This window comes from Callithrix jacchus, chromosome 6 (genome assembly GCF_049354715.1).
Source record: "Callithrix jacchus isolate 240 chromosome 6, calJac240_pri, whole genome shotgun sequence".
Lineage (NCBI taxonomy): Eukaryota > Metazoa > Chordata > Mammalia > Primates > Cebidae > Callithrix > Callithrix jacchus.
Genome location: NC_133507.1, coordinates 133,326,226 through 133,340,080, shown reverse-complemented (window position 1 = coordinate 133,340,080; position 13,855 = coordinate 133,326,226). Strand labels below are relative to the sequence as shown.

The 13,855-nt window shown below is 35.3% G+C and overlaps 1 protein-coding gene across 5 annotated transcripts in view; it reads left to right on the top strand.

Annotated features, from left to right (window-relative positions):
* ERBB4 (erb-b2 receptor tyrosine kinase 4) overlaps nt 1-13,855 on the top strand; it is a 1,220,557-nt gene that overhangs the window by 907,629 nt on the left and 299,073 nt on the right. For all 5 annotated transcript variants that reach the window (XM_035306587.3, XM_035306586.3, XM_008999419.5 and 2 more), the window contains exon 15: nt 8,559-8,713. In XM_035306587.3, coding sequence (XP_035162478.1) covers nt 8,559-8,713 — 155 coding nt within the window. The remainder of the gene's footprint in view (nt 1-8,558; nt 8,714-13,855) is intronic.

The following is a 13,855-nucleotide window of genomic DNA, read 5'->3' as shown; positions in this document are numbered from 1 at the left end:
TATTTATTCTCCAGATAAAATAGTTAAATGGAATTATAAGATATGGAGTGGTTCTGGAATATTGCACAGTGTAGAAAAGAATAATTAGGTTGAAGCATAATCACTAACATAATTAAAATATGTATAAATTGTTATACAAATGCAAATGAAGGAAAAACTAATTCTACCTTTGGGATGGAAGTTGAGACATCAAGTTAGGCTATGCAGAAGTGATGTTTGAGCTTTGAAGAAGAATCTAGAAAGAAGAAACATAAACAGTATGCAAGTGTGAAAGTTCATGTTGTATTTGAGGAAAACAATCACACATTTTTATATGCATTTAATCATTTATTTTGGCAGTGTGAAAAACAGTGGAAAGAAGGAGGAAGAGAAGTGCTCATAAATTAAAATCTAAGCAGTGCAATAAATGCTATGGCAGAGGGAAGAATTGAGCTATGAGAATCCAAGGAGGGATTATAGGATTAGGAAAGTCCTCATGGATGAGGTCTCATTTACGTAGTTTGAAGTTAACCTTAGAGAGAAAATTATAATTATTTTTTAGATCTACCTTTGGATTCTGTCATTCGTGTTTTTCTTAAAAATGAGATAACTATAAGTTTTTTATTCCAAAGTATCATATTCATCCTTCTTTAGACAAATTTCCAGTTTATCTGCGTTATTGAATTATCTGTCAGTAGATGACTTGAGACCAACATTTGGGTGTAGGCAAGAGCTTCACATTTATTTCTACAATTTCACTGGAAATTTAAATATCTTTAATTTTCCTGCCAGAGTGCTTATTCAACACTTAATTAGCTTAGAAAAAAAAGCAAAATATCATTGAGCCCTCCAAACTTCCATTAGGCCCCAATGAGCTGTTCTGGAACTTCATCTAAAGAAGGATGTTAAAAAGTTGGCCAGTTCAGAGGGCTACCACAAGGATATTTAAGCTTGGAAAATCAGACCTCTGAGAAAAAAAAGTGGTGCTATTTGGCATGAAGAACCTAAGTGTAAAAGGCAATTTAATATGTAATGATCTCCAAGTAAGTATGCAAAGGGCATATGCAGCTATTTTCTTTCTCCATTATGGACAGTTATGAAATCTGTAGTTAATCAACAGTATGAAAAGTATGAATTCTTTGAAGAATGTCATGAAACACAGGGAAGTGAATTTCTGTAATGGCTTATTAAGGCAAGTTGATATATCTACATGAGTCTTTAAAAACTAACATATTTAGGGAATTTCTTGGCTATTAATCATAAAATAAATCTCTTTTGAAGAGACTGAAACTTTTAAAAATGTGTGATTAAAATAATCAAGCCTTTGGCCATCTTATCTGAATAGGCTGGGGATCATCATAGGCCTCTAGATACAATCATAATGTATATTGGACATAGATTTACAGAAATACTTTTCAAAAAATTATGAGCAACTGCCAACAATTGCCTACGTTTCATTTGTGAATCACTATAGGTGCCCCTGTGCTATTTCCTATACCTTTCTTATTCCAACTTTCTAGATTACTTTTTCCTTCACACATGTAATTTCCTATTTATTTCTCTTAACCTTTTTATTTTGAACAAGTCTTTAAGAAACATCTTATTCATCTATTCAGCAAATATTATTTAGTACCTACATTGTGCCAGGCTTCATCAGCATACCTACTGATAGGTTTTTCATATTAGCAAATTCAAACATAAATATTCAGAATTATCTCTCCAAAATTAAGAAGTTGCATTATTGCACATTTTAATTTTTTCACATTGTCTTTTGGCCATATATTGTATACTGTATAATCAAAATATATTCAGGTTATAATATTTTGGCCTTCTTGCCATTGTTACTTTGCAGAAAATTCAAATCTATTTATTAACTAATTAATACTTTTAGTTCACCCTAATCCTATAGAGAAAAAACTAGTCTGCTTATATGTAGGATAATAAGACACCATATTTTTTTCTAGAGTAATTTCATGAGAAAAATCCCCTTTATGAAAGATTTCATGAGAAAAACCCCCTTTATGAAAACTTGATGTTTGTTTAACATCTGTAGCAAAGTCTAAACTTCACTAAAGAAAGACATCAATAACTGTCCCTTCAGTATGCCTATACTGGTTTTCAAGTGTGAAAATATTTCAATGACCACTTTACCTATGAATCAAGTCTGAATTAATGTGATCATCTTAGATCATATTTATATTCATGATTTATATATGTTACTGAGGGCCTTTTGTGAGCTAGTTCTGTGCTTGGTATTTTCACCTACATTTTATTTTATTGTCGTGTAGGTATTACTCCCATTTTTCCAATGAGGAAATAATCTCAAAAGATATTAGATGAATTGCTCAATGTAGTTAAATGGATTGTTCTGTAGTATTGAGACCTTTGAAATCACAATTTTAGCATCCAGTCTCAGTGTGCTTATCAGTTCCATGCTTTTTGTCTTCTTCATGCTGCCTCCTGTTACATAAAATTATGCTAGTAAATAACTCAGTCATTAATTGATCCTAATTTGTGGGGTTTTGCAGTTTGTTTTTTCATTTGTTCCTCAAAAGACTTGAGATGGTTTATAAAAATATACTTTTTAAAAATCCTAAAAGTTAATGTTTAAAATTATCTGATAATTAAGAAAGAATCAGTAATCCTTGAATGCCAGCAGGTAAGAACACAATGTCTGTCAGTAATGATGTCTGAAAAACTGGCATGGCTGATCTTAACCAGTGGCCCAAACTTTGCTCTATGGTTTGTTTTCTTTCAACTCTTACAATTCATACTAGGTTTTTGCCTTTTTCTAGGTCCACCTGTTAATTACCGCAACTAGAGTCAGAGATGGTTTTGTGGGCCAGATAACAGTCGTGTATCATTTAAGATATCCAAGATGTTCTGGAAGCCTCTCCATTAGACTGTCACTTTGATGAAATCAAGGAAGTCATCGAAGTCTTTTGGAAATCCCATTCCAGATCTTATGATGTATTCTGTTGAAATCATATTTTTTGACCTCTGAATACTTCCCCAATGGCAAAAAATTATATATATTTATGTTTACCAAACACGGTTACATCTGAATCATGCTATCACTTTCACCCTTTAAAATATAAATAAATTGGCCAGGCGTGGTGGCTCACGCCTGTAATCCCAGCACTTTGGGAGGTTGAGGCGGGCAGATCACCAGGTCAAGAGGCTGAGACCATCTGGCCAACATGGTGAAACCCCGTCTCTACTAAAAATACACAAATTAGCCAGCCAAGATGGCATGCACCTGTAGTTCCAGCTACTTGGAGGCTGAGGCGGAAGAATCGCTTGAACCCAGGGGGCTGAGGTTGCAGTGAGCCGAGATTGTACCACTGCACTTCAGCTTCTCTACAGAGCAAGACTCTGTCTAAAAAAGAAAAAAAAAAAAAAAGAAAGAAAGAAAAAAGGAAATTGAACCAATGATGATTAGAAAGTTACTCGAAAAGTCAGCAAGTCAGTAGGATATGAAATTGCGATTCAACTGTAGAAGTTCTGACTCCAAATTTCTCAGACTTCTCAGTTTACTTTTGTTTCCCAGGCAACAATATCTTTAGTGTAATAGGGATAAAATGGTTTCAGGGACTAAGATAGCTATATGTAAAATGAGATACTATAATTCTACTTAAATGTGACAGAAATCCAAGATAATCTTGAAGGGGTTAGATTGGAAATAAAAGAAGGCCTTTGCTTTTTTTTTTTTTTTTTTTTTTTTTTGAGACGGAGTTTCGCTCTTGTTACCCAGGCTGGAGTGCAATGGCGTGATCTCGGTTCACTACAACCTCCGCCTCCTGGGTTCAGGCAATTATCCTGCCCAGCCTCTCGAGTAGCTGGGATTACAGGCACGTGCCACCATGCCCAGCTAATTTTTTGTATTTTTAGTAGAGATGGGGTTTCACCTTGTTGACCAGGATGGTCTCAATCTCTTGACCTCGTGATCCACCCGCCTTGGCCTCCCAAAGTGCTGGGATTACAGGCGTGAGCCACCGTGCCCAGCCCAAGACCTTTGATTTTATGTCTTTGTCCACACTTGGTCTTCTATATTTCATTTAATTTTTTATAATTTTATTCATTGTGTTTTACTTTTGCTACTCTTATGCATTCCTATACAGAAAGACAATGGAGGAAATGTGAGAAGAAAGGCAAGCTTGGGTAATCAGAATAGTTTCAGTAGACCAAAACTGACGCTAGAAAGGCAGCAAAAGAAGAGAAAAAGTAGGAAGAGAACTGATTTTGAAATACATTCTTATAAAAGTGAAAAAGCTGTTAAAGTTAGGTTAATAAAAGTTGTGCTGCTGTAATAACCTTCATTTTGCAGTTGCTTATATAAATAAATTTAAGTTCTTTTTTCATGTAAAGTACGTGGTTGTTTGTTTGGTTTTGGTTTTTTTTTTGTTCGTTTGTTTTTGTTTGTTTCCCTCCCCTCCCCTCCCCTCCCCTCCCCTCCCCTCCCCTCCCCTCCCCTCCCCTCCCCTCCCCTCTCCTCTCCTCTCCTCCCCTCTCCTCCCCTCTCCTTTCCTTTCCTTTTCTCAGAGCCTGTTGCCCAGGCTGTAGTGCAGTGGTGTGATTTCAGCTCACTGCAACCTTTGTTTCCTGGGCTTAAGTGAGTCTTGTGCCTCAGCCTCCTGAGTAGCTGGGTTTACAGACATGTGCCAACATGCCTGGCTAATTTTTGTGTTTTTTTGTACAGAGGGGGTTTCACCATGTTGCCCAGGCTGATCTTGAACTGCTGGCCTCAAGTCATCTGCCCACCTAGGCCTCCCAAAGTGCTGGGATTAAAGGTGTTAGCCACCATGCCCAGCCATCTTGTAAAGTACACTGGAAATCCAGAAAATGTTCTAAGGCATCCCCCCTTTCTGTTATGGCCCAACATTTGGGGATGCTTTTAATTTATGGCACTTCCACTTCTCCATTAGGTCTGTGAGTCATGGCAGTGGAAAGAGAAGGCTGGAGAGTTAAGCAAAGTTTATCTCATGAGCAGCTCTAATTATATTTCATTGTCCAAATTAAGCCATACCTTACCTCTAGTGGGAGGAGAATTACAGTCTTCTTGTGTGACTGGAAGTAGAAGATAATTGGCTACTGGTGAATAATAACCTTGTCTTTTACAGTGGCTACCAGAGAAAAACATAAATGGTCACTCAGAAAAAAAAAAAGTGGTGCTTCTACAAGGATTCAGTCTATCCTTTGTCTGCCTAGATTATTGAATTCAGAGGTAGCTTAGAATTAGGGATAAGAAAGAATGTTTCCTTGACCTTCATTTTCTATTATCGCATTGATCAATTCATTTATTGCACCTAGGTTCTTAAGGCCTTTGGGAATGTAATATGAGAAGAGTAAACGTTAGGCACAGGCATTTTCAAAGTCTCTTTATTATGGAAATGAGATGGGAAATCAGTATGTTTCTTTTTCTGAGATTTGCCAGGATGTTTTTAGTCATGTCAGCCTAAGACATTAGGTTATCTGTCATGATAATACAATCAAATACAGTCGTGCAGTTTAAAACAGCATTTCAGTTAGTGATGGACCACAGATACAATGGTGTTCCCATAAAATTATAATATCATGCCTTTACTGTACCCTTTCTACATTTAGATATGTTTAGATACACACATGCTTATTATTGTATTACTGTCACCTACAATATTCAGTACAGTGACATGCTATGCATGTTTATATTCTAGGAGCAAAAGGCTCTACCATAAGGCCTTGGAATATAGTAGGCTACACCGTATAGGTTTGTGTAGGTACACTATGTGCTATCCACGCAATGATGAAATCACCTAATGATGCATTGCTCAGAATATATCCCTGTCATTAAGTGTCACATGACTATAGTTAAAAGATGCTTAAAAAACAAAGAACAAACAGTAAATTGTCTTACTACAGTATACTTAAAGATTAAATCACAACTTGATTTTACTTTCATGATTTTATATCTTTTGACTTCACCTGGACATGATTTTACATTTATAAGAAAAATACATTTACATTACTCAGAAGAATAATTCCTAATTCTTAATTCAGACTCTAACTGCCTGATTTACTCATAGTTTTATTCTGTCTGCTACAGGAAGACATCAGCATGTCTCTTGTCTTGTACAATAAGTCATGGTGCTGAGCATACTTGCACAGTAAATGATTCTGTGTGATAGACATTATTACATGCCTAAATACCCATGAGCAAGTGTTAAAATTGGAAGCATGTGAAGTATTCTTTTTTGGAAGAAATAAGAAGTTACCATTAGCAGATTCCTCATATAAAATAAGTATCAGGTTTCATAGGCTTTTGTTTTAATCAAGCTCTGAGCCTCACATCAAAACAGTGAAATAGACAGGTGCTTGATTGACCTGCACCAGTCCCAGGATTTCTAGAAACCTCTTCCTGATTACTTTTTCTTCTTTACACTACTATTCTCCATTCACACACCTCCATTTTTAAATTTTAAAATATCATATTTCTTGATTTCCTGATGCTTTAAATAACAAATGTGTAATATCTGGCTGCTCTTGGATTAACATTTGTGGAGGACAAGCTTGCCCGACCTTCAGCCTGTGGGCACATGCAGCCCAGGACAGCTTTGAGTGTGGCTCACCACAAATTCGCAAACTTTCTCAAAACATTATGAGTTTTTGTTTTTTGTTTTTTTTCTCATCCGCTATCAGCTATCATTAGCTTTAGTATATTTTATGCGTGGCCCAAGACAATTCTTCCAATGTGGCCCAGGGAAGCCAAACCACTGGACGCTCTGTTTTAGACTATAATGTACTCCCATTATCTTTAGAGTCCCTACCTAATACACATTTCTGTATAATTTAGTGTTAACTCCTGACTGACAAATTCTCATTATTTATAACTATTAATGTGATATAATTGTCTCTCTGCATGCTTACTCTATCTTATTTATTTAAGTTGTCTTCATTGTGAACTGTAATGACTATTGAACTCTGTGTACATAGCTAGATCTTAGGGAGAAATGGGTCAGGGGAAGAAGTTCCAAAGGGGAGCAGTCGAAGAGGAGAGGAATTTTAAGACAATAGGTGTCTAAAAAGGAGATGTCAAAGTACATTTCAAGTAGCTGATGTTCACAACAGCTGAATGTGTGAAAACTTTGGGGAAGTCTTTTAAGAAAGACGGCATTCATCAAAGTGATCTCAATTTTCTTTGCTCTGAGGATATACCCATTTCTAGTATGCTTACTAGCCACTATACCAAATCCAAATCAGCTTGTATTCTGTAAAATGCATACATGTTTTAATTTTAACATCTTAATTTTGTCATGACTTTTATATTTTCATATTATTATTGCTTAACATCCTATATATTAGAAAATTAATGTATATTATAAACATAAGTATACAGACTATGTTTTATTTACATTTATTATACTCATATTTATATTATCTTTATCCTTGGATGGGTTTCTCCATGGAGACTTTGTTTGTATGTATTTGCTTTATTATTATGATCTATTTTGCTCATCAAAATGTTCATTTATATGGCCTTCTGTATTGTCCTGTGATTTACTAAAATCCCCATAAATAGACATAACATTACTTTTAGTTTTTACAAGTGGATATGACACAAATAATAATCTAGGAATTATTTTTATTCACCTGAACGCCTGATTCCTGATAATGTTATAACAAATTTTAAAATCCATTTTATAAATAAAGTCATTGTACAACCAAAGGAAAGTTTACATCCTACTCTTACAGGAAATTCAGTTTTAGTTAATTTTTGTTATATCCTTTTTCTCATTAACTATTTAGTAAGAGCATTCAAATATTACCAGTGATGGTGATGAAATATCTCCAGGGAAAATGTGTTTTACTAAAAATTATTGTACTATAATATTGCCAGAATTAATTCGCAAGAAAAAATACTGACATTCTTTTGAAAAAGTCATTGGACAATGATGCTGAGTAAATTAAGTCACATTAAAATCATAACATGAAAATCAGTTGGGGCCAGGCGCGGTGGCTCACGCCTGTAATCCCAGCACTTTGGGAGGACGAGGCGGGTGGATCATGAGGTAAAGAGATCGAGACCATCCTGGTCAACATGGTGAAACCCCGTCTCTACTAAAAATACAAAACATTAGGCACGTGCCTGTAATACCAGCTACTCGGGAGGCTGAGGCAGGAGAATTGCCTGAACCCAGGGGGCGGAGGTTGCGGTGAGCCGAGATCGTGCCATTGCACTCCAGCCTGGGTAACAAGAGCAAAACTCCGTCTCAAAAAAAAAAAAAAGAAAGAAAGAAAGAAAAGAAAATCAGTTGGTCCAGAAACTGCTTACGTCGAAAAGGAAAATACATCAAGAACAAATATATTATTATAGTGTTTTCACAAATACAGGATATCAAAACTGAACTTGAAGGATCTTGTTTGTGCTGTTTGTACTGCAAAAATTACATCCATATTTGTACTGCTCAAAATGTTCTCCAATTCTCTTAAAGGAAGATTTGCCACCTACTGAAGTCTCAGTAGCTAAACCTTGTGAATGCATTCCAGAGGAAATAACACCCATTTTTCTTTCTTCTTCTTTTTTTTTCTTCTTCACATTTAAGGGTCCTGACAACTGTACAAAGTGCTCTCATTTTAAAGATGGCCCAAACTGTGTGGAAAAATGTCCAGATGGCTTACAGGGGGCAAACAGTTTCATTTTCAAGTATGCTGATCCGGATCGGGAGTGCCACCCATGCCATCCAAACTGTACGCAAGGGTAAGCATCCTCACTGGTGAAGGACTCACCTGGTATGTTATCCATAGGTATACTTATCCCTGGTACCATCTCTGAAATGTATAACAATCTCTTAGAGCTCTACTAATCCTTATATTTAAAATGTTGATTTTAAGAGAAATGCTAAGAGAATGTTTTAAGGAATCAACTTTGTACACTCTTCAATATTTCTGCTTAGCTTTTGCCTATAACCATTCTATTAACATCTTCGTGAAGCTAGTGTCAAGTATACCTTGGATGCAGTTTAGAAACTCTTCCAAATTATATTGGAGATTCAAAATCTCAGAAAAAATATGACAGTAATCATGCTTTTGAGGTTTGTGTTTATAAAATCTTTAACAGAAGTCTTCTATTTCTTTTTTTGTTGCGACATTCAGCTTAAGGTGAGGCTATTTCTCTTTGATATATACTACCTTAAATTACTCCTTCAAAAACATATGAACAAATTAACAATGGCAGGAAGAAAGGGAACCTAGTGATACATATATTTAAAAAAATAAAGACTACATTTTGCGAAAGTAACCTTGTTACAGGTAATCCTATAGTCTTGAAATTCTTCGACTGATATGGGGCAATCTAAAGCTTGGTAAACATTTTTCTGTTTTTCAAAAAATGCATTTTGCAATGAATAATAGTTAGGTTACCTTTGATATTGATAACAGTTGAATAACAAAGACACATCACAGAAAGAAGAAAAGCACTGAACTGTAAAAGAAATAATGTCACTCATCTAACAAATTCCGACAACAAATCTATCTTAGTAAGGATTTTTCTTTTTTATTCCTCTAGAAGGTGAATAATTTGTAATTGAAAGCAGTGTTACGTTTGCTACCCTCCTTCTGTCCATAAAGCCTTTTCTCGATTGTGAATGCCCATAGACATATGTGCGCGTGCGCGTGCGTGCGCGCGCGCGCGCGCACACACACATACACACACACACACACACACACAAACTTGTAGTTGAGAATCAGCTTGGGTACTTTTTATCTAGCAGGAAAGTGTGAGATTCCATAAAGAGATTTTCTGCCAGATTAAGGACTAGCTGTTAGGGGATATTGAAGAAGTTAAGCAAGTGACATCATATCGTGCCAAGAAAACATCAATTTGCGATGCTGTTACAGTTTCCTGCAGGTCAAGAAATAAGCTTAATTCACTCTGTGAAGTGGCAGATTTTGGAAAGGTAAAGTAATATTCTGCCATTCAAATGCAAATACAGCTTGGAAGAGGTAGCTGCCAACTCACTGGTTCATACATAAGCATGTATACGTTTAGGGTACTGAAATAGTCACATAGACACTTTGCTTCAAGGGAACTAGAGGTAATAAACTGCTGTCCTTGTGAGTTTTTGGCACACTTGAGTTAAGAGTGTTTCACAAAAAAAAAAAAAAAAACTGGTCCTGCTGGAGCAGAAGAAAGAGTCAGCAACAGATAGAGAAAACTTTGCCTGCTAAAATCATCCACAAGAGAATTTTATTGTTTTGCAGCTAAAATTAAACCAGTAAATTATTCAATATAATGTCAATGTCAACAGCTGTTGCCATTCAAAATGAGACCTTTTGCTGTTTTTGCAAATCTAATTACAATGAAGCCATTAGGGAAATGAAAGTGAGATCACAGAGCCGTAGTCTGGATACGCGGCTGGTGTGTCTTCCTCTCTGCCCTTTTAAATCGTTATTATATAATAATAATAAACATATATAGTGGGGGGAAGTAGAAATAAGAGGCAATGAAAAGACATTAATATATGGTAGCAACAAACTCTGGATTTCAGTCAAAAGGAAGGATGAAGGTGTAACGGGGAGGAAATCTCACTAGAGCATTTGGGAACTCCAAGTGAATAGAAAAAGACGCTTTTAGCAATTTGCAGCTGCAGAATTAAGTTGAGACAGAATTTGAATATTGTGCTCCCTGGCATCTTCTAAGGTAAATGCATTCTCTAATGACTGACTTAATCCTGGAGGATTTTTGGCTCTGTTTTCATTTAAATTTCTGCCATCCTGTTTTTGTTTTTGTTTTTTTGAGACGGAGTCTCGCTCTGTCCCCAGTCTGGAGTGCAGAGGCATGATCTTGACTCACTATAACCTCTACCTACTGGGTTCAAGCGATTCTCCTGCCTCAGCCTCCCGAATAGCTTTCACTATAGGCTAATGTCACCACGCCCAGCTATTTTTTTGTATTTTTAGTAGAGTTGGGGTTTTACTGTGTTGTTCAAAATGGTCTCAATTTCTTGACCTCGTGGTCATCCACTTTGCCTCCCAAAGTGCTGGGATTGCAGGTGTTGGCCACTGCATCCGGCCCATCTTGTTTTTAAAATACCTTCTATATTGTCTGGATTCACTCACTTCATTAAAATGCTGTGGTTCTATTCCCAGAGTATTCTCATTCCAGAAATTTCCCAAGGATGAATTCCTAAATTCCTAAATCCTCATGTATACTCTACTACAGTGCAACCATTGTACTTTGAGATCTTTTACTGAAGCAATAAGGTGTTCTGTGCAGTCAATCCCTTTTTTCCAAACTGAGCACATAGAGATAATGATATTTTCCTAGGAAAACCACAGGAACTGTGGGGATGATGGAACAAGTCACTATTTTTGTTCCTAAACACAGGTAATAATCAAATTATCAGTAAGTGTGAGCTCAGCAGGCCAGTTCCACTTTGGAAAACAGCTTTTCTTTTATATGCCTATATGATGTCAGATAATTCAAGAATCAGGTTAATGGAAATAGTCTTTCAAATCACATATTTTAGAAGTAAAGTTTTTACTTTAAATACTGTTTAATGATTTTTTTCTGAAAATAAAGTTATCTGTATCATACTTTAAAAGCACTTTTACCACTCTAAAAGTACATTAAATATAATGGCTCTAACAAGTTATCTAACACTTTTAAAATAGGTCATTCATTTAGCCCTTATCAGAAGATTCTCACTAATACCCATAGAAACAACAAGATTGTCTCTTGTTACCTTGACTAGAGAATTTTTATTTTAACAGCCTTTCCTCATTTTATTCATTCTTCAACTTCGTTATATTGGATATCTGCTCTGCATCACATACAGCAATAGGAAAATTCAGAAATGAGCAAGACACAACTCCTGACCTCTATGAACTCACAGTCCAGTGAATGTACATTCTCTAATTTCTATCCTTTGTTAGAGACTGGACCGTTCTCCACAGCATTTTGAAATGATGAGCAATAATTTAAAACTTAGGAGTAATGTTCAAATTTGAAATCAGCAAGATAGAAATGTTTTAAAAAGATTTATAAACTAAACTGAAGTAATTAAATTGTAATGAGGGCAAAGATGATTGTTTCCTCACTAACGTCACTTGAGTATGTTCTGAATTATTGTCAGTTTAATTTTCGTTTTATATCAAACCAAACTTGGAATGAAATTAGACTTGGAATTTTTTAGACTTGGAATGAAATGTTATTTCATGGGCATCTTTAAAAAAAAATCTCATAGCATGTTTTTGTTGATATTAGAATAGTGATTTTATATTATTAAATTTCACATGTACTTCAATCCTTTTTTTTATCAATTTGAAAAATAGTCTTAAACTTATATAACAAAAGATTTTTTATCGACAAAGAGATGGAAAGAAGGGCTACTTATAGAAGGATTGTCTATAATCTTTCAATGAACAGTTTTAAAAAATGTCTGTATTTTTGTTTCAAAATTTAAAGATTTTATCATCTAAACTGTGTTGGTTAGGAGTACATCAAGGAACTTGCACATCATCATATACCAACATAGGTTTCATATTCAGAACTTCAGATATTGTTTTGGAATTTGTCACACATGTTGTGTTTTATTTTTCTGATCTGTCTGTAAATACTCTACTTTGAAACAGTTATTTTTAGAGTTCTATTATTCTAGATTTTGATTCAGTTATTACTTTGTGATTTTGGCTCTTAAAAAGTTTAGTATCTCTGTTGCTCTCTGATCTTTCTGAATGGATGCAAATGGCATGTACTAATTAGTTGCTTACAGAAAATACAGAGAGTTGAAAAACAATATACATCTTTTAGTTTTCAGTGGCTTGTGTTTAGAAAAGGTGATGCACTTCAGTTATATATCTTTCTTTATCTTTCATCCTCAGTTTAAAAATAGGCTTAAATCTCAAATATCCTATGAAATCCCTTCAACAAATTTTCTTGATCCTACATCCTGCTTCTTCAGTCCCTTCCCCCATTTCTCTCTGCCTCTGTTTTTCTATTTCCAATTTGCTTCTCAACTCACAAAAACCTAAATTCTTGTGACCAGGACAATAACAATTAAAATTCTCTTAAGAGTTATTTTACCAGACTTTTCTGCATTTCACACTGATGATCACCCCCTCTTTCTTAAAGTTCTTTTCTGATTCGAATTCTGATTTGAGTTCCTTGAGACTACATTTAATTGGTTTTATTCAATTTTCAATTATATTTTCCCATGCTTCTGGCACAAAGAACTCATGTTATATACTCTTGGGGTTCCTTGGGTTTCCATCTACGGCCTCTGCTTTTCTCATTTTTTATATCTTCTTTAGCTATCTATTCACTTACATGGTTTCAACTTTCTCCTACATGCTATTTTGAAACCTATCATTATACTCATGCCTTCTTTCCCCCTTAGCCACTCATCTTTTCAACTGCTGATAAACATTTATACCTAGATTTTATCATAGGTATAAACGTTTATACCTATGATAAACATTTATACCTAGGACAACCATACTAAACTCTACATACACAAAACAGAAATGATCAACCCCTCATCCCATAACACATACAGAAAGAAACGTATTCTTCCTCTTGGATTCTCTCAATGATGGTACCACTATTATCAAAACTGGAATGTAAATCTTCTTTAACTCTGTTGATCTTTTCACTTTTATCAAATCAAGAATCACCTTCCCTTTTGTATTCCCTCTATCTTTTGAGATATTTCTTGAATTCGTTCCTCTGCCTTCATCACAGTTACCATTTCCCTAGTTTAGTCCATCATCTCTAACATGGACTAAAATAGTCTTTACGCCAAAGGAGTCAGCCTGAGTGCCAGTTGACTAGTGTCCATAGGGCAAGGAGATTTATTGAAAATACGAATCTAGCAACTTTACTACTTCTTTAAAACTCTGT